The following is a 19,217-nucleotide window of genomic DNA, read 5'->3' on the forward strand; positions in this document are numbered from 1 at the left end:
ACTACATAAGAATAAACATTATCAAGGCTTTAAAGGAAACTGTTGTTTAAGAGAAAGGGGAGAGAGCAGAGTACTTCTGCAGTCTGCTAATATGAATGTACCCTTGGTGGAACAGAGGAATGGGATCTGAAGAACCCTAATGAGACCTGAGAGTATTTGGTAAGAAGAGTAAGGGCTTGGAGAGCTTCCTGGTTGTTAGAAGGAAGAACTTGGGGTTTTGAATGGATTCTCTGGGCCTTGAAAAAGGGTCATGAGGGTCAAGTTCAAAGTTTTTCTTTATTCACTGTGATAAGAGATCCCAATTTTAGTGCCAGGGGAAAAACTGGGGTAGTTATTTAGAAATTTAAAGTGAATAGTTATTTTGAGCTACAAGGAAGGTCAGTTAAGTAACAGTTGCGTTTCGTGTTATTGTTTTTCTCAACATAATAGTTCAACTATTTGTCTTTGGGTGAGTGAGCAAGTTAATCAGCTACAGAGCAGACACTGTATAATAACTTTATAAATGCCTGTTGTGTTTTATTTCCATTTCCACAAGAGCTTTGGATCTTGTAGTTGAATGTGATCCTTGTGCTTAAGCTATTTTATGTTATCCTGGCTCATTCACGTAGCAGAGGAGAGGAGCTGAAGTTCCAATCTGCAGTCCAGTAGCAACAGATCTTCTCCTGCCTACATGGGAGCACACAAAGCTCCCAGTTAGTAGCAGACTGCACTAATCAGTGACCAGAATTGATGGCATTTATCAAGGTGGATATTTTATTGTGTTCCTGGTAGAGGTTAACTTTAGAAGGGAAATAGCTAATCGGGAAGGTGGAGACTGTTCAGATAGGCAGGCAGTGGTGTTACCCTATCTCTAAGTTGTAACTGAAGTGACTTTGAAGATGGTTACAATAATAAGGTGGAGGTAAGGGGAATTCAGGGTTTTTTAGGCTTGAAATCTGTGGCTCAGTAGAAGTGGATGTAGTTCCAATGTTGAGCTTACTGTAGAAGCATTCCTTTAACACAGCATGGGATGCTTTGCTGTTGGACTATTCTTACTCTTACTGCTGCAAGAAATGTTCACATCAAAATATGAACTGAACATTATATAATTCAACACACTTACTGTGAGATCTTTTCTCAAATAAAGGCAATGCTGATATCTAACATGGCAAGGGCTTTCTCTTTGTGTATGGCAAAGTGAGTCTGCATCTTGTGTTAGGCATGTCTGCCAGAGCTGGACAGCCTGGTTTCCAGAGTACTGCCTCAGGTACCAAGGAAGGAGCTGGAAGCAGTGTGGGGGACAGAATAGGAGCCTTATTTTGCTGTTTGCCAGTGAGACATATATCTGTTGCCATTAGGCTAACCTTGGTTCCTCCTTTTAAATAGTTGTGCATCATGAAAGTGGTGATGTAGTATGAATGCTAATTTTAACCAGGAAGTTTTGACACTGTTTCTTGTGTGGTGTGGTTTTCTTTGTGTGGTGGTTTTGTGTGTGTGTCTCGTTCTTCAGTACAAACCTATCTAGTCCTAGCCTTTGCTCTCTCAAAGTTTGCTGACTTGCCTGTTAGGTGAACGCAGACTCTACAATATTGCTTGTGGTTACTTGCAGTAAGGGAATATGATTGAGACTTTCTGATTTACTATGTTGTTATCACATGATAAACACTCCAGGAGGTGTGTTCAGAGTGGTCTAAACAACTAATCTTGTAATAGCAGAGGAAAATCAACAGAAGGGATGCAAAATCCACAGTTGCCAGTAGAGTTTTTTTCATCAGGTGGTATTCCCATTGACTCATACGACAGGACCACAGAGGAACATGAAGAATACAAACCGAATGTCTAAGCACAAGTTGTTTGCTGTCCGATGAAATTAATGCAATTACATCCTGGAGCAGGACTGTTGAGTAAACATTTCTGAGTTTTGGAGGTGCATTTACATTATCCTGTACATTATTTATTGTAGAAATCTATGTAATATTAGTTTTGTTTCTGTTTCCTGAAAAATAGTTGATTGTAACTTGATGAAAAACATGGCAAAGCTTAATTAAAATAGCAACAAAAAATGAAACTAGATGTTATGAAAGAAATTAAGTTCTGCCCAAAAGTACACAAAGAAGATCTTCATGTTCTTGATTGGGTTCTGCCTCACTTCTTAAATTACTGAGTACAAAATTCTGTAAGCCAAAACTTTGGGTCCTCAGGTTTAATGAAGTGCAGAAAATGTGCCTATTTTAAGTGGTTGTATAAAAGATACTGCTTTACATTACTGATTGGAGCAGTCTTGACCATATGATGAAAGATAACTTTCTAAAATGAGGAAATACTTGCAGAGTACTGTTTCCTGTATGAGTTACTATCAGTAGTGCAGATGGTAACCTGTGTGGGATAGCATGTTTAACTAGAGCTGTTCACATACTGAGCCAGCTGTGTTTGAAATACCATTACTTCTGGCCTAGGGGAATAAATGGAAGGATGTCCTTTGCATTGGGAGCATAGGTGTTGAGTGAAGATGTTCTGGCCACACATGCTGGTCTCCACTCTGTTCTCTGCTTAGTGTAACTCTAGCCTCTCAAAGTATTCTGGCTTTCTGTGTCAGTAGGTCCCAAGAGCCATGGATAGCCTGGATCAAAATAAGGTAATTAAATAAGGATATATGTAGGGAGAGGAGGAGACCGAACTGAAGTTGCCATTTTTCCATCCTGCTGAATCACCTTTAATGAGATTTTCATGCAGACTTGTAAAGCATGTTGTTTTCTACATCTTGGAAGATTTAATGTAGTGATGTTACAGAAGGCAGATCCTGACACATGACTGGTACTTCTCTGACACACTTTCTGTGTGTATGCTTCCTTAGTACAGCAGCTGCTAAATGCACATGTGTATGAAGTATGCAACTATCACCTTGCTTACCACTGGGTACTTCCAGCTAGGATGCTGACTTTCTGTGGAGGATGAGGGAGGGGAAGAATGTCCATGTGAAAGGTGACAGTGCTGACAACAGTACTTGAATGAATTTAAAGTGCCAAGTTGAGTATCTGTTAATGTAGCGTACTTGCCTCAAGCAAGATTGCCAGGGTAGGAGGGAATGCTGAAGCTGTGTGGCAGAAATTAGCCTGTATGGAATTGCTAAATTTGTTCACTGTATTACTGTTTATAATGTGTCTTCCATTTCTCAGTGAATGGCTTATTGGCATGCATCTTCAGCCTTCTCAGCTGGCAGTTTTCTGTCCTGGTTCTAGCATGGGTCTGGGCTCTTCTCCCTCCTTCAGAGGAGGCCATGAAGATGGTCTGAGGGCTGGAGCACCTCTTCTGTGAATACAGGCTGAGTAGAGCTGGGCTTGCTCAGCCTGGAGAAGAGAAGGCTCTAGGAAGACCTGAAGGGGGGCTACAAGAAATCTAGAGAGGGACTTTTTACAAGGGCATATAGTGACAGGACAAGGGGAATGGCTTTAAGTTGACAAGAGGGTAGATTTAGATGAGCTCTTAGGCAGAAGTTCTTCCCCTGTGAGGGTGCTGAGGTGCTGGCACAGGGTGCCCAGAGAAGCTGTGGCTGCCCCGTCCCTGGCAGTGTTCAAGGCCAGGTTGGACGGGGCTTGGAGCAACCTGCTCTAGTGGAAGGTGTGCCCGCCTGTGGCAGGGGTTGGAACAGGATGATCTTAAGGTCCTTTCCAACCCAAACCATTCCATGATTCTGCTCTCCTTTTCTCAGCCCACTTTGTAGACTCTTGGTAACTCTCCTAGTTGTGTGGTATGGTTGGGGTTCTTATCAGAGCAGAAGTTGTTTACTACGCATAGCTCTTTGGTATTTGGCCATATAACTAACTACAGCATGTCATAGGAGGGTTAGGTTGTACATTGCTGCAGTTCTTTGTGTATTTGCTGCTTTTGTGGACAGGTTCGTTAGGGACTATTGAGACAGAGTAATATTCATGAAAGCATATACTCTGCTCAATGTTTCTGTGTACTTACAGGAATTCACCTGCAGTGGAAGAGATTTGATTAGAGAATCTTGGTGAAGATGATTAAAAACCCAATAAACCTGTCAGCATTTCAAGGGGAGACACCTGATCTCTCCGAATTATTTTTGTTATGCCCTTCAACATTTTCTTTTCTGTGAACCGAAGACAAACCAGGTATATGCAGAAATAGACTTTTTTTCCCCTGCTATTTCAATATGTGGATTCTAGTCTTCAGGTGTCCAGCTCTGAGTATGTGGGAGTTCCAGTCTTTGTGTACTAAAAGCAGTGTTGTAGCCTCAGAGATGCCAAGGCAGGTTCATGTAACAAAAGAAGAAGGAAAACAAAAAGCCACTGACAAACACTGAGCTTTCATGATTACAGTCCTCTGACTGCTTTCAGGCATTTCCTTTGTACAGTTTTTTTCCCACACAGAACAAAGTGTCTGTTTGCCAATGAGATGAGCATGGAAAAGACAAGTTTTCCAGTGTCTGTAGTAACTGTTGTCTTAATGGATTTTCCATCTGTCTGCTAATTGGTTTTTCCACCATTACGAATTAATGCAGTGGAGAGATAAAGGTGTTGAAATAAAAACGTAAAGAACTGATGAAACAGAAAAATCTGGGAGCTGCTGCTGTTTTACATTACAAGTAAGGAGTGACCACAGGCTCCTCTGTTCCTGCTTGAAGGAGACTGGTTCCTAGGGATATTTGGATGAATGAAAGCAGTGAGGATTTAGTAGGCATCCCTCTTGCCTTTCTCCAGCAGGTGCGCTGACATGCTGGGGTTCAGACTCTCTTGGGTGCTGTTGTTCTTCAGTGAGTGTCAGCCGTCTCTAGGCAGACCTGGACCTACTGTTTTCTGAACTGAAATCTCAGCCAGATCATCAAGGGAAGGATTTGAAGCAGCAAATATGAAGAACTTCCGGTATGTTGTTTAAAGCTGGAGGTGGTCAACAGACTTTAATGTAGGGAGAGAGATTTGTCTGATAATTGGTCATTTCCAAACACTTTACTCTCTTATCTCTACGTGCTGTGGCTTTGTCTCAAGCATTTAAAGCTTTGAGAAGAGCACATGCAGCTGACGGTCTAGATGAAGAACCTCCTCCAAGGTGAACTGTCTACAAATGAGAATGTGTTTGTGGCATGAAAGAATAATCCATTCAGCCTAGGTCTTGTCTCTTGTTAAAGAGAGCAGTGAAGTTGCTGCATGTCTCTGACCTCTTTCTTTAAATTTACATAAGGTCATTTGGATGGAAACTTCTTTTTCAGTTTTGTTTTGGAAACCCTGGTACTTGGGCAGAGTTTCTGTAGTCAGAACTATTCTGACTACAACAGAGGCTCCTTATTTCTTTTGTCTGAGAAACTACAAAGGCTTTTGCTGCTTAAAATTACAGCACCAAATATTTTTAAGGGGGATGGGGAGTGCTCTTTTTCTGTCATTTTCTATTACACTTTGCCCCCTTATATCCAAGCATTTTGTACCACCAAATCACAGGATTTTTTTCCTCTCAGCATGAACTTTACTCAGCTGGCTCAATGAGACATTTTTTCCTCACCAGCATCTCCATGTGGTTTCACTTGAGTCACAAGTCAGGAGCAGGCTCCCCTGGGAGGGATATCGCCAGCTCAGGCTGCATGATCCTAAGTCAAGATGTCTCTTCTCAACTGTCTTGCTGTGAAATGACTTGAATGAATGGGCAGTAAATGGGGGGTGTAGATGCTTTCTTGTCTTTGCAATCCCTCTGAACTTACTTGGTAATATTAAATAGTAGTGATAGGAGTATAATTGGTTATTTGTGTACACTCCAGTGTGAGTGTGTGCTATGTGCTATGGCTATCACTGTAGAAATAATCTCTGAATGTGGATGAAACAGCCAGAAATGCCTTATTTCAGTCTGCGTAAAAAATGCTCTGGCGTTCCACAGTTTTTGGCCACCATCCCATATTCTTGTCATGTACCATGGGTTCTGCAAAATGTATGTATTCACTGGTGGTAATTGGGTATGTACTTACAATAGCGTGATATATTCAGTTAATGCCACTTGGTTAAAATACTGCACTAGAGACAATGGTATGTTTTCCAAGACATGATTCTCATAGGGAAGGGCTGCAGGGAAACGGATGTTATGGCGTTTGCTGTTTCACTGTGCATTCATCTTGTCCTGGTGTGAGCAAGACTGTTAACATCATCACTTACTACAGCTACCAAAGAGTTGTGGTCAGACCTGGTGTTCTGAAGGTGTTTTAGAGAGTACCTGGGTAATACTGAGAGAGCTGGGCTTCTATTGGAGAAGAGAAGGCTCCGGGGAGATCTTAGAGCAGCTCCCAGGGCCTGAAGGGGCTGCAAGAATCCTGGAGAGGGGTGGCCATGAGGGGTGAGGGGAGATAAGGAGGGGAGGGGAGCAGCGGTCATGAGGGGAGATCATGAGGGAAGATGAGGGGCAGCCATGATGGGAGAGAAGGAGCAGTCCTGAGGGGACACCATGAGGGAAGACGAGGGGCAGCCATGATGGGAGAGAAGGAGCAGTTGTGAGGGGAGATCATGAGGGAAGATGAGGGGTGGCCATGATGGGAGAGAAGGAGCAGTCATGAGGGGAGATCAAGAGGGAAGATGAGGGGCAGCCATGATGGGAGAGGAGCAGTTGTGAGGGGAGATCGTGAGGGAGGATGAGAGGCAGCCATGATGGGAGAGAAAGGAGCAGTCATGAGGGGAGATCAAGAGGGAAGATGGGGGGGCAGCCATGATGGGGGAGGAGCAGTTGTGAGGGGAGATCATGAGGGAAGATGAGGGGCGGCCATGATGGGAGAGAAGGAGCAGTCGTGAGGGGACACCATGAGGGAAGGTGAGGGACAGCCATGATGGGAGAGGAACAGTTGTGAGGGGACACCATGAGGGAAGATGAGGGACAGCCATGATGGGAGAGGAGCAGTTGTGAGGGGACACCATGAGGGAAGATGAGGGGTGGCCATGGTGGGAGAGAAGGAGCAGTTGTGAGGGGAGATTGTAAGGGAAGATGAGGGGCGGCCATGAGGGGTGAGGAGGGGCAGCCATGAGGAGTGAGGCAATATCATGCAGAGAGAGGAGGGGTGGCCTTGAGGGTGAGAGGAGATTGTGAGGGGAGAAGAGGGGCAGCCATGAGGGGAAAGGAAGGGCAGCCATGAGGGGAGATCATGAGGGGGGATCTTTAGGGGGGAGGGGGGGAGCCATGGTGCCTGAGGGGTGGCCATGAAGGGAGGTCTTAGTGGGAGGTGAGGGGGGGCCATGAGGGATAGGGGGGGCAGCTATACAGTGTGGGTAACTATGTGGGGGGATTGAGGGGTTCTCTGTGAGTGGAGATCAGGATGGGAGATCTTGAGGGAAGATCTGTTTGCCCTTAGTGACATGGTTTAATGGTGGACTTGGCAGCCCTGGGGTAACAGATGGACTTGATCTTAAAGGTCTTTTCCACCCTAGTTGATTCTTTGACTTTTTACAAGGGCCTGTAGGGACAGGACAAGGGAGAATGGCTTTAACCTGACAGAGGAAAGATTTAGATGAGCTCTTAGGCAGGAGTTCTTCCCTGTGAAGGTGCTGAGGTGCTGGCACAGGGTGCCCAGAGAAGCTATGGCTGCCCCATCCCTGGCAGTGTTCAAGGCCAGGCTGGACACAGGGGCTTGGAGCAACCTGGTCCCTGCCTATGGCAGGGTCTGAAACTGGATGAGCTTTAAGGTTCTTCCCAACCCAAACCATTCAATGAATATGCTGTTACTTGGCCTGTATGCATGGTAAGCTTGCTTAAATATTTTTCTGGGAATTAAATCTGCAGCAAACATGGACGCTGGTTCAGGGTTAGAAATGTTAAAAATGCTGTTTACTGCAGGATGGGAAGGGAAGAGCTGTGAACTATTTTGTATTATGATTAATACCAACTGTTGTATTTTGGGCAATCCTGTATCATCAGTGTTCTCTTCAGAAATGTTATTTACAGGGACATACAGGTTACCTGGTGGGATTTTATTCTTTGATTTCTCTACAGGAGCTCTAAGTAACTGTGCAGAAATCATGGGACTTTTGCTGGGCAGACTTTCTGTAAGAGATGGGAGGAGAGGAAGTAGAGAGGTGTTAGAAATAGTGATGAGTAACCTTAATAGAAAGGGCTGAAAGGAGGCATTCCCCTCAGCTAGATGTACTGTTTTTTCTGTAGTCGTGTCATCTGTTTTTGGAGCAGTCTCACAGCAGTAGACACATGCCTTAGTTTTGCAGTGTTTTTTTTTAACTGGACCTCAGCCTTTTCATGAATTCTGCTTTCAGTCACCCCTTATTTGAACTTTCTTTCGGACAACCCCTGTGGTCATTCCCCTAGCCATAAAAGGTGGTGAAATACCCATTCTGCTAATGCACTTCTGCCCCATCCCTCCAAGTATTTAAAATAATACTTGTAAGCATTATGTCAGCCAGTGGATTTAAAGCTACCTTGGAGAGTAGAAGAATGCACAAAGAGAGTCCTGGGAAATTGCAGTATTGCTTGGTAAGTTATTTAGAGAGAGGATAGGGAATAGGGATCGTATTTGCATGCTCAGGGACGGGAAGTGAACAAAGCATATCTTTGCTTTATATGATTCTGTTGCTGTGCTAAGAGGGGTTTTATGGCTCTGTAAAATTCAGCAGGAGTAGAGTCTAATATAGGGAAAGTTTATGGGGCTTTGCATGTATGTTTAATAGTTTTCTCTTAGCTGGAATGTGTTACATGGATTGTTGCAATTTTTGGAGATAGAGAAATAACGTGCAAACAGTTTTTGGCATTTTTTTTCCCTCTGCATAGAATGTCTGATTTAACAATTTCATTTTAAAAGACAAATTTTTGTTGAGACACTTACTTCCTCATAATTTAGACACTCTCTGGATGACTTTGGAGGGAACTGATTCTTTGACAAAAAAATCAAAGCCCTTTGACTTTCCTTTTAAAGAATTAACTGTTGCCACGATTGAAGTTTAGACATTGGAAACATGAAGTTGCAATAAATAAAACTTACTTGGTTCTGTTCTTCACTGAATATTTAACTGTTATGATGTAGCATGGTTTTGGGGACTAATGTGAATGCCGCTTTCATAGGTGTAAAGAGCCAGTGTAAGTCTCTGCTAAGGAGGAAATGCTGTATCAGTATTGTGAAGAAACAAGTTGTGTATCCTGAGTGCTTTAATCTGTATTGGCTGAATTTAAATCTGGAGAGTGGTTTTTGTGTAAACTGCTTTTCCCTTCTCCAAATATTACGTGTCTCAAAAGTCTTTGACAGAGTTGCTGGGAGTTTTTTATCTGAGGATGATCAACGTGCTGCTGCGTAATGAAAATGCTCAGTGATAAGGAGTGTTTGAAATTCATCATAGCTGAGGATGCCCCTATGAATCTTCATCCAGTCTGCTGTTACATTGGTGCAAGTCTGGGATAAACTTTCAGCTTCATTAGATTTCTGTGTGCCATAAAGAGCAGAACATGTTGAAAAATATTTCCTTGTGTGGTAAACAAAGAAGAGTTTCATAATGCTGGCAATTGAGACCAGATGTAATTACAGCCTCTTTCCCGGGCAAAAACTCAGTCTGTAACCTGTGGTTCTGCGCTGTTTTCCAGTTTCGTTTGCTTATAACAATTGCATAAATTTAGAGTGCAGGCTTGATCCTCATGGAAGTAGCATTGCTTGCTGCCTGCCGTGGTTGCTTTCCTTTTCTTCTTTAATCTCTTGGTGAAGTTTATCCATGAGTTTCTTCAAAACTGCCCTTTTCAAAGAGAGTCACAGGCATGTCCTGTAAACTTCAGCCCAAAGTAGAACTCTGCATGAAAGAAGAGTGGAAAAAATCTAAAATGACGATTCTAGTTTTGTCTATGATCTACAGAGCAGGGAAACTGCAGCAAAAGGCTGTGGAGATGAGGGACTCTCAGCTTTTTTGGGCACAATGGCTGAACCCATAATGGTGTAGAACCTCCTTGTGTCAGATTAGTGATGTTTCCTGGGTTAGTGACACTTTTCCTTCCTCCTAGACCTCTGTCTCTTCAAAAACATCTCCCATATTTTCAAACACAAAAAAACCCAATCATGAAACAGATTTCTCAATAATAGTAGATCTGATCTGTTTGCTGTCAAGTATGTTCCTACGTAGTGCTGCAGTTCAGCTGTTATTTTCCTTTATGGCTGACTTTTAATACGAATCCTAATTCTGATACAGAATCACAGAATGGTTTGGGTTGGACAGGAACTTAAGATCATCCAGTTCCAACCCCTGCCACAGGCAGGCACACCTTCCACTAAAGCAGGTTGCTCCAAGCCTTGTCTAAGCTGGCCTTGAACACTGCCAGGGATGAGGCAGCCACAGCTTCTCTGGGCACCCTGTGCCAGCACCTCAGCACCCTCGCAGGGGAAGAATTTCTGCCTAAGAGCTCATCTCAGTATGAGCTATTCTACTATTTCTCTCACTAATTTCTGCCAGTCAATATACTTCTCTGCTGGAATGGTTTTCTTGAGAGTCCACTCTGGCTGTTACTCCTTCAGTATCAGTAATTGCTACCATGCTGTTTATGGAAGCATGTTAATTATGTTGGCTTTACGCTGTGGGTGAGACCAACATTTCCTGAAGCTGTTCTTAAGATCAGCCTGACTGCATCCCCACTGGTGAACATGGCCTCCAAGCACCCGGGCCTGCTCAGCGTGGTCAGTTGCTTCCCTGTGTTCGTTTGGGCTGGGGTTTCAGGTAGGCCCATGTGGAGGCAGTACTTGACGGAGACACTGATTTGTGTCTGTTCTTGTGCCTGATGGCTGTTCTTGCGCCTGCTGAGTAGCTGTGTTGTAGATGCTTTTGGAGACAGTCACATTTTGCCTTGAGCCATGTGTTGAATTGCTCAAAGCCACAAATATGTGCCATGTTACTTTATTGCAGTAGATGTGTGTGTTGCACCACACTGGGAAGGTTTCTCATGCAGTGGATGGATGGAAGCCTGGTGCTGTGGTGGAGTAGCCTGACTGCATGCAGAGGGACAGCTTTCTGCTTCTAGGCACTTGTGCTGCCAAAGCTCAGCGCAGGTGTTACAGTGTTGAAGGTGAGCCCATTTTCAGGGCTGAGTATAAGGACAGTGAGGGGGAAATGTGCAATGAATATGAGGAATGTGAAGAGTCATTTGTGGATTTTGTGGTCTGGCAAAAGATATTTTTGTTTTTGTATAGGTAATTGAGTATTTCCAAAAAGCCTGGTGGTAAAAGTAAAGGTTGTTATATCCTACCAGAGGAACTACTGACTCTGTCATAATCTTTTGGTAGCCCCTCTGTTAACTAAATATTTCCTAAGTTATAGAAGCCATATAATACCCTTTGCATATATAGTATTGACTTTTGCAGTTCTTTCCCCTGTTTGCCATTATTGCCTTATTTTAACATGATGTCACTGTGACATACTGTTGAAACAATGTTACTTTAAACCTACTATACTTTTCTTACACAGGGAAGAAGGAGTAGTGATTTTAAAGTTAGCAATCTGTGCCAGAGTCGGCTTGCATTGATGCTTTTCATTTGTTGAATGAAAAGTCCAAGCTGTCTTCTGCACCAGATGAGTTAAATTGTTGACTGTGATAGAGCATTACTTACGTTTTGTTTAACTAGTTTAAGCTGAACAAGTGCAAGCTTTTGTGTAGGTAAGACATGAGGTCAGAATGTTGTTGGCTTATATCATAGAGAGTATTCTGTATTTCCTCTTAAAAGATAAGTCATGGAGTGAATTCTGAAATTATCATATGAAAATGCCTTACAGTGTTTGTGTGCCGATTTGCAAGTTTCTTCACACTATTGCTTCCCCCATTTGAGAGTGGAAAGCTCATGTTACTGAGTAAGAGGGTGAGAGAGGGAGCGAAAGTGCTTTGACATGCTGCTATTATACTGCTGCCACACTACTACCCTATTTAATTTTAAATTATCTATATTTCACTTTAAAGTATGACTCAAAAGCTGAAGGAAGGTCTAATGTTATTCCCTTTGCTTCCAGCCTCAAGAAACAGCTTCAAGGTCTCACACCTTCAAAGCCAAGTCTTTTAAGAAATCCAAAATCTGTGGAATCTGCAAACAAGTAATTGATAGCCAGGGCATTTCCTGCAGAGGTGAGTAACATATGACGTGCTATTTACTTTCTTGCTGTGTAAAGGAAATTAACTTTATGTTAATGTTAAAGTTTCTAGGAATCCATATTTCTGGAATCCCCCCTGGACTAAGTATAAGTTTTACCTTGGTTTATTTCCTTCCTTTGTACAATAATGTTTCCAGCTTTTGTGGGGGAGTGGGGTGCTGCAGTAGGTAATTGGGCTTGTTTAATGATGTGCTTTTATTACTGTGCTATTCAGGCAGGTTCCAGAATAAGGCAGTGCCTGTGGAGGCTCTCTGAGGAGCATGAGTGATGTGTGCACAGTGGGTGACAGATGCCTCTGGCATTCAGCCTCCAAATGTGCGTGACCCTCACTCACTGAGGCATGAAGGTTTTCTCTGCATTAATTTGCAAAAAATCACAAGAGCAACCATCTATTTATTTTCTTTAATTTTTCCAGTTGCGTTATGCTCTGTCTAATCCTTAGTCCTTCATCTAATCACTTGAGAAACAATAGAGAGATTGTCCTGGATGCACAGACTGCAGAGACTCAGCTGCCTGTGGCATTGCTGCCTGCTCCTCTACTACTGTTTTCCCTCACTCTTCCCCCTTACTGTGTAGAACTGAGCATACTTGCCTCTTCTCCATGGGATACCTATGGTGGAATTAAATCTTGTGAGAACTCAATAGTTTCCTTTTTGCAGGTTGTCCTGGGATAGGGGTTTTAATCCCTTGTACTGATTTAGGCTGGTTAATGTTCAACTCCTGTAATTCCATGTTAATAAACCAGTCTTTTCTTGCTGTATGCATGGTTCACCTGCTAGTAAGAGAATGCCATTATTTTTTCATCTGAAGCATAGTCACTGTTTTCACTTAGAGGTTTTTGCACCCCTTCCTAGTTCTAGATGGCTCTCTTTCTCCTGCTTCCTCCCTCCTATAATCTCCAGACACATTAGGATACCTCTGAGGCTTTGAGAGGGAGGTGAGAGATTTGGATGTGGAAGGAATGTGGCCGTTTCCTGAGCTAAACTGCAGACTTTGCAGATGAACAGCTAAATGAAAATACCTCACTTGTTCAGCATTACAGTTGTCACTGTAAGAGTGGTAGTTACATACGTATTTCTTTAACTTACTTCTGCCTGTCCTTCTGGCTGTTAGTTCTGAAGTTCTTTGGTTTTAGTTGTTTTCAACTTAGCAGAAATAGTATTATTGGAAGAAAGCCAGCTTGGTGACGGAACTGCCTGAAGACCTTCTTGATCAGGTTAAGTGTAAAAAGTGCTGTACTGGGAGAGAATCAGTACTTTGAAGGGAAAGGCCTTGAGGTTGGGAGTAGAAAAAACTGCTTGTCAATTAGCAGTGGATTTGAGCTCTTGCAGCCTGGAGCTGAAAGTCTCAGATTCACAAAAGCTGTGTCAGTGTGCTTACCTGCCAGAGGTGCCAAGAGCTTTACCATATGGCTTGTAAACAGGTGAGAGGCTGGGATGAGTCTGAGCAAGTTTTCCCTTTGCTGCAATGTGTAATAGGTTTGGTTCAAATACAGAAGCTAACAGTACATGCCAATGAAATTTAATACCCCTGGCTAGTGTTTATACATGATTCCAAATATCAGGAAGAAAGCAAAAATTGCATGTATTCAAATAATGAAGGAAAAAAAGCTTTCAGGTAAAACAAAAAACCTGAGGAAATAAAATTCTACAAGCAATCCTACTGGGATCCCTCCAATACACTCCCCAAACCAATAAATCCTTGGCTATGCTACATCTGTATCCACATCTAAGTCTGGGATAATCTCTTTGGTTTTGAGTGTAATCTTCAGAAGGAGCCCCTTGGTAGTATCACATGTTCTGTTGATGTGAGTCCCAGGCAGACCTACCACCCTTCTTTGCTGCTGGTACATTTTGGTTTATACTTACCTGTGGGATGGGAGCAACAGGAGTTGCAGAGGGTGAAGGAATGACTCCAGGTATTTTCAATTTAATAAGAACCCATTTGTATTTGAACGTACAGGACTGGCTTTATAAAGCAAAGTTTTGGAAAAGCTGTAACTGAAAGTTGTCTGTTCCACTGCCAGCACTGCAGTACTTGAGATGTACCCTAGTACTGTGCAACTCTATTAATATGAAGCAAAATAAACTAGCTGTTTCAGAGCCAAGTCATGCTGCTGCTGCTGCTTCTGGTGAATTCTCCCTCATGTTGCTGAATGGAAGTGAGTGAATTGGCATTGGGGGAAGGGTAGGGAGAAGAAAAGCCTTTAGTTAAAGAAATAAAGTTCCTTTGTGTAATAATGAGAAAATCTTGCTTTTTAACAGTTTCTCCTCAGAAAATAATAGCTCTTTGTACAGACTGCAGGTTCCTTGCAGACTATAATATCTTATCAGTTAAAGGAAAGTTACGTGTCAAGAGAAATGAGGGGAGGGGAAAGGCTCCAGATTGGTCAGTATGTAGTGGTTGCTGTTTATCTAGCAATGAATCATCTACTTGTTGTAAGAAAAAAAAGCCATAACTGGGTGTTGTGTTGGTTAGATAAGTTTTCATTAGTATGTGACAGTCATTTTGGGAGTGTTGTTTAGCCCTGTCTTGCATAATGTGTCTTTGCTAGTAACCAGGTCTGAATGTGGGTACCTAAGAGCTTTCTATGAAAAATCAATGACTGACTGAAAGGTGAAAGGAATGAGGATAGCTCTTTGTCTGTGTATACTTCAGTCCACCTCAGTGAAGCATGCATGAGTTACAGTGAATTTGGTTTTAACAAGTTCTACAAAAACACAGCGGCAAAAAGGAAAGGCAGCTTTGAACAAGGGGAAGCTTCTGTCTGTCTCCCTGCCTGGTAAGCACATTTGTAGCTGGGCTGTGTCTTTGATGCAGCTTCTCATAGTGAAGAAAGGACACCCAGCTGTTGATTGATCTCTACACTACCTGCATGTTCTGCAGTAAACTGAGGGCCACGTGGCTCCCCAGGTCTCACCAGCATTACCTCTAACTCGAATGCTTTTTTGCTCTGGTTTGACTTTCTCTGCAGTACAGTTCAGTTTCCTTTAGGGCTAAGCAGATGCACATCCTAATCATGCACATGTTCATAGTTAGCCAAAGGGCTGCAGTGTTGCAAAAGCCTTTTGTTTTTTTTGTTGTTTTTTTTTTTTTTTAAGCTACTTACCCTACCTATTGAATATTCAGTATTTTGCTTTATTTGTAAACAAGCTGTCATAATGATGTAGTTTCCATGTATTTCCCTATGAATTTCTACTTTATTTCCTTTATATTTTATATATGCAAAATGTATGTTTCCTTTTTTATTTTACATTACTTTTCTCTGCTTTTTAAAATTATCATTTGTCTTTGTGGTGCTGTGATTGAATTAATGTAGCATAGAACAGAGAACTTTTTAGATGCACTGAGTCTTCCCAACCTCTAGAAAGTGCTTTTCTGGCAATTTAAAAATCAGAGACCAGATTTGGAAAATAATGCAGTATTATTTCCTAGCTGTTAGAGCATTGATGAGTGAAGTATGTATGAAGAACTGAAACACTTTACATCCTTCTGTTGATTAAATTACCCCCCCCCCACCCCCAGTTGACCTGTTTAGGTGCAGTTAATGAGGCTTTACATGCAGCACAAGGGTTTCCTGGAACTCAATTCTGAACTCAAAGCAATTAATGGTAGTTTGAATGAACTGAGTATCTTTTTGTTAATCTAACCTGATGAATGAATGAACATTCTAATGAATGTGCTGGTTTGGGGAATATATGTTGGAGTGATCCCTGTAGGAGTGCTGTTAGAATTTTAGTTCCTTGCCTGGTTATTTTTCCTGAAAGCTTTTTTTCCTTGCTGGCTTGACTGGATGAGGGCTTTGCTTTCTTCTTGGTATTTGGAACCGCATAAATGCTAGGCAAAGAAGTGTTAAATTACATTGGCATGTACTGTGACCTATATTGTGAGCAGAGAAGTGTTTACCATGGTATTGTGTGCAAACTGAGTGTATTAAAGAGTACAGTTCACCTTCTTTACTGTAATAACTTCTGTCTTGTCAGTCATGTTATCATATGGTCTCATACAAGTTTTGATTGGCTAACAGTAAGGAAGGCCTGGACCATTTGCTTGAGCATAGCATGAAGTGATAGTAGAAAGTATATTTTCTCATCAAATTAAAATGTATGTGTTTAATCAAGAGCGTTCAGCTGTGTACTGATCATAGATCAGGATTTGCAGACAACTGGAACTGTGTTTCTTCTTAAAGAGGTTTAAAATTCACCTGCTTGTTTGTGACTGTAGTCATGGCTAGCAATCCACTTAAAATCTCATTTTGGGCTAGTTGGTGCTGCCCAACATACAAAGGGTTAATCTGTAATCAGATGTTCATTCCTCCTGGCAAGACAAAACACATTTTTATATTAAAACTTACTTGATCTGAAAACTGTTCTTAAGGCTTGTTTGTGCATACTGTGTATGTAAATATATGTATATTTAATCGTATATGATAGGTGGTTTTATATATACTCTATGTTTCAGTATCTGCTAAGTTCAGTAATAACATTAGTATCTTAATAATGTGCAGAGCATATCTGTGGTACAGTTCTGGAGACAAAATATAGAGAGCTGGAAATGCCAAAGGAATTTGTATCCTGTTTTAGCCAGTGGTGTTATGTTGACTCTAAATGCTGAAGCATGTAGTGCGTATTTGTGGGGTAGGTGTGTTTTGTGTCACCCTTGTATCCATGGAAGGATACAAGGTCCATGGATGAAATGAAGTCCAGTGTTACTAGGCACTTCTATGGGTATATTGATATCTATCCATCTATTGATCTTATAATGCATTATATATAAAGATATATATTAATTTTAACATAAGTGTAATGTAGACATCTTATGGTTAATTATTGGAATAGTTATTAATTAACCACAAGATGGTTAATTATGGCAATAGGCTTACCCATGTAATTATGTTAGTATTATAAATGTGGAAGATCTCTGAGAGAATGAAAAGAAGCGGTAAATGCCCCATCCCTGACAGTGTTCAAAGCCAGGCTGGACAGAGCCTTGGGTGACATGGTCTAATGTGAGGTGTCCCTGCTCACAGCAGGCAGGTGGAACTAGATGAACTTAAGGTCCTTGCCAACACAAACCATTCTATGATTATCTGATTCTGTGACTATCATAAAGGTTAAAAGAGTTTTTCATCATATCACTCTTGCTTTCTTCATGATTTTTGTATGCACATGCACATGTTTTCTTGAGCAGTGATCCAGCAAATTGTGTTGCTTTCCATGGGACTGTTTTAAAATGGTTTTAAGATTAACTGCTTTAGTTGATCCATTTAAGATCTGTAATGATGGATCTCTAGTATGTATGGCTGGGACTGATCAAGAAACAGCAGAAAACAAACCAGAAAACCTTATTGTTTCCTTAAGCAGTTAACTGTTAATTACCTCCAAATACACAAGTTACAGAACTTGAGAGAAAATGAGACCTGGAATTTCTCTCTGCTACCACAGTATGTTTTCAGTTATAACCAACATTCGATGATCGATAGACAGACAACTGCATGTGAACCAGGATATGCAGGCTGTAGGACCAAGGACTGTGGTCTGTGGTGGTCCTTAGAGCAGATTAATAATTTAAAGCAGCTGTGAATCCCAAGGAGGGAGGGATTATGGAATGCCCAAGCAAGGCTGGGTTACGTAGGGACCTAGGCTGTTGATATAAAACCTCATTTGACTGTCAGCCTTGTTTGTGAAGGGCATCTGGAGGATGTCCAAGGAAGGCTGCATGAATTGATCTAGTGGCAGCAGAAAAGTCTTTTTAGGAACCCCTTAGAAATGGGTGGATGTTGACCTGAACATAAGTGGCACAGAGTGTACTGTGCTCAGGAGGAGGCAACTGGAAAGAGGAAGGTGGACTGCAGCCGATCTGTGACACCAGAAGCCTGGGAAGGTCAGTCTCTCTTCTCTAGACAAAAGGTGCACACAGTAAATAGCAGCTTCCACCAGATCAGTAAAGTGTACTCTAATTAACACAGCTGTACAAGCTGTGCATTCAGACTTCAGTGCAGAGCTCAGATAGTGAAACATAGAAGCTATGTGCATAACAACAGCAAAGACATGAACGGGAAGGGTGAAAAAGACTTACTGGAGCACACAGCGATAAACAAGAAGCCACTGTAATTAGTAGGCATTACACAAGTGGTACATAAGCATCCTGGCTGAACACAGCCCTCTCTGGATCTGAGAGAAGCTGTGAAACTGACATCTGTTGATAACATGTTGTTATCCCAGTGGGAACTGGGAGACGGAGAGAGGAATTCTGGCAGGAATCTCTAGGGTATGTTCCTCCTAATTTAAAAAATACATGAGGCAAAATCCTATAGTGGAATGTTTAATGTTCATCATGGCTGAGCTGCATCACAGGTATTAGAGGATGTTTTAGAAGGTTAGCTGTAGGGAAAACAGGAGTTCCCTATTTATTTACCTCATAAGGAGCAACTTAATCACACCTGAATATGATCTGTGGTTATAAAATTAGTGAGTTCAGCCCACTAGGTTTATAAAAAGCTGCAGCTTCTGTTCATTACAGCTAATAAATTAAAAAGAAAAGAAAAAAGGCATGAAATCAGTGTGATCCTGTGCTTCTCCCTTCCCCCTGACATTTTTTTTTTTCCCCAGGAAAACCAGTGAATGCTCTGTGATCTGGTGTACCTGCAGTTTTCTAAACTTAGCCCACTTGAAGAGAACCCAAAATTCCTAAGGGTAAATTGAAGTGAGAATTATCTGCTCTAACCCCAAAATCTGAATCATTCCAGTGTATAATTGGAGTGTGATGAACTTGATATGCCACGTGGGGAAAGGAACCTCAAAGTAAATCTTGATGCATTTGGCTGAAACCTCACACTCCTAATTGGCTTCAAAACCAGGCTGAGGGGGGAAACTAGCATGGGAGACACAAGTAATGTATAGGGAGATGTAATTTCAATAAAGGCAAGATGGATGAAGAAATCAGTGGTTAGTAATACTGAAAAGTTTGTTCTAGTACACGAAGAAAGCTTCAAGAAACTAAGCCAGGCTACAGACGTAACTCCAATTAGACACATTCAGGAACTGAACCCTCTAAATAGGTAAGAGCAGAAGTTGTTGGCTGATTTTATGCAGAGTCCCCATCTGTTGTCATTAAAGATATTTTAAAAATACCCTTGGA

At 41.9% G+C, this 19,217-nt stretch overlaps 1 protein-coding gene across 3 annotated transcripts in view; it reads left to right on the plus strand.

Annotated features, from left to right (window-relative positions):
- The window catches only part of TNS3 (tensin 3), a 197,496-nt gene that overhangs the window by 51,464 nt on the left and 126,815 nt on the right, over positions 1-19,217 (plus strand). For all 3 annotated transcript variants that reach the window (XM_061464584.1, XM_061464585.1, XM_061464586.1), the window contains exon 3: positions 11,940-12,051. In XM_061464584.1, the coding sequence (XP_061320568.1) occupies positions 11,940-12,051 (112 nt within the window). The remainder of the gene's footprint in view (positions 1-11,939; positions 12,052-19,217) is intronic.

The sequence above is a fragment of the Pezoporus flaviventris genome, unplaced genomic scaffold (genome assembly GCF_033815535.1).
Source record: "Pezoporus flaviventris isolate CSIRO_AGI_PZ_B2104156 unplaced genomic scaffold, CSIRO_AGI_Pfla_v1 ptg000037l, whole genome shotgun sequence".
NCBI lineage: Eukaryota > Metazoa > Chordata > Aves > Psittaciformes > Psittacidae > Pezoporus > Pezoporus flaviventris.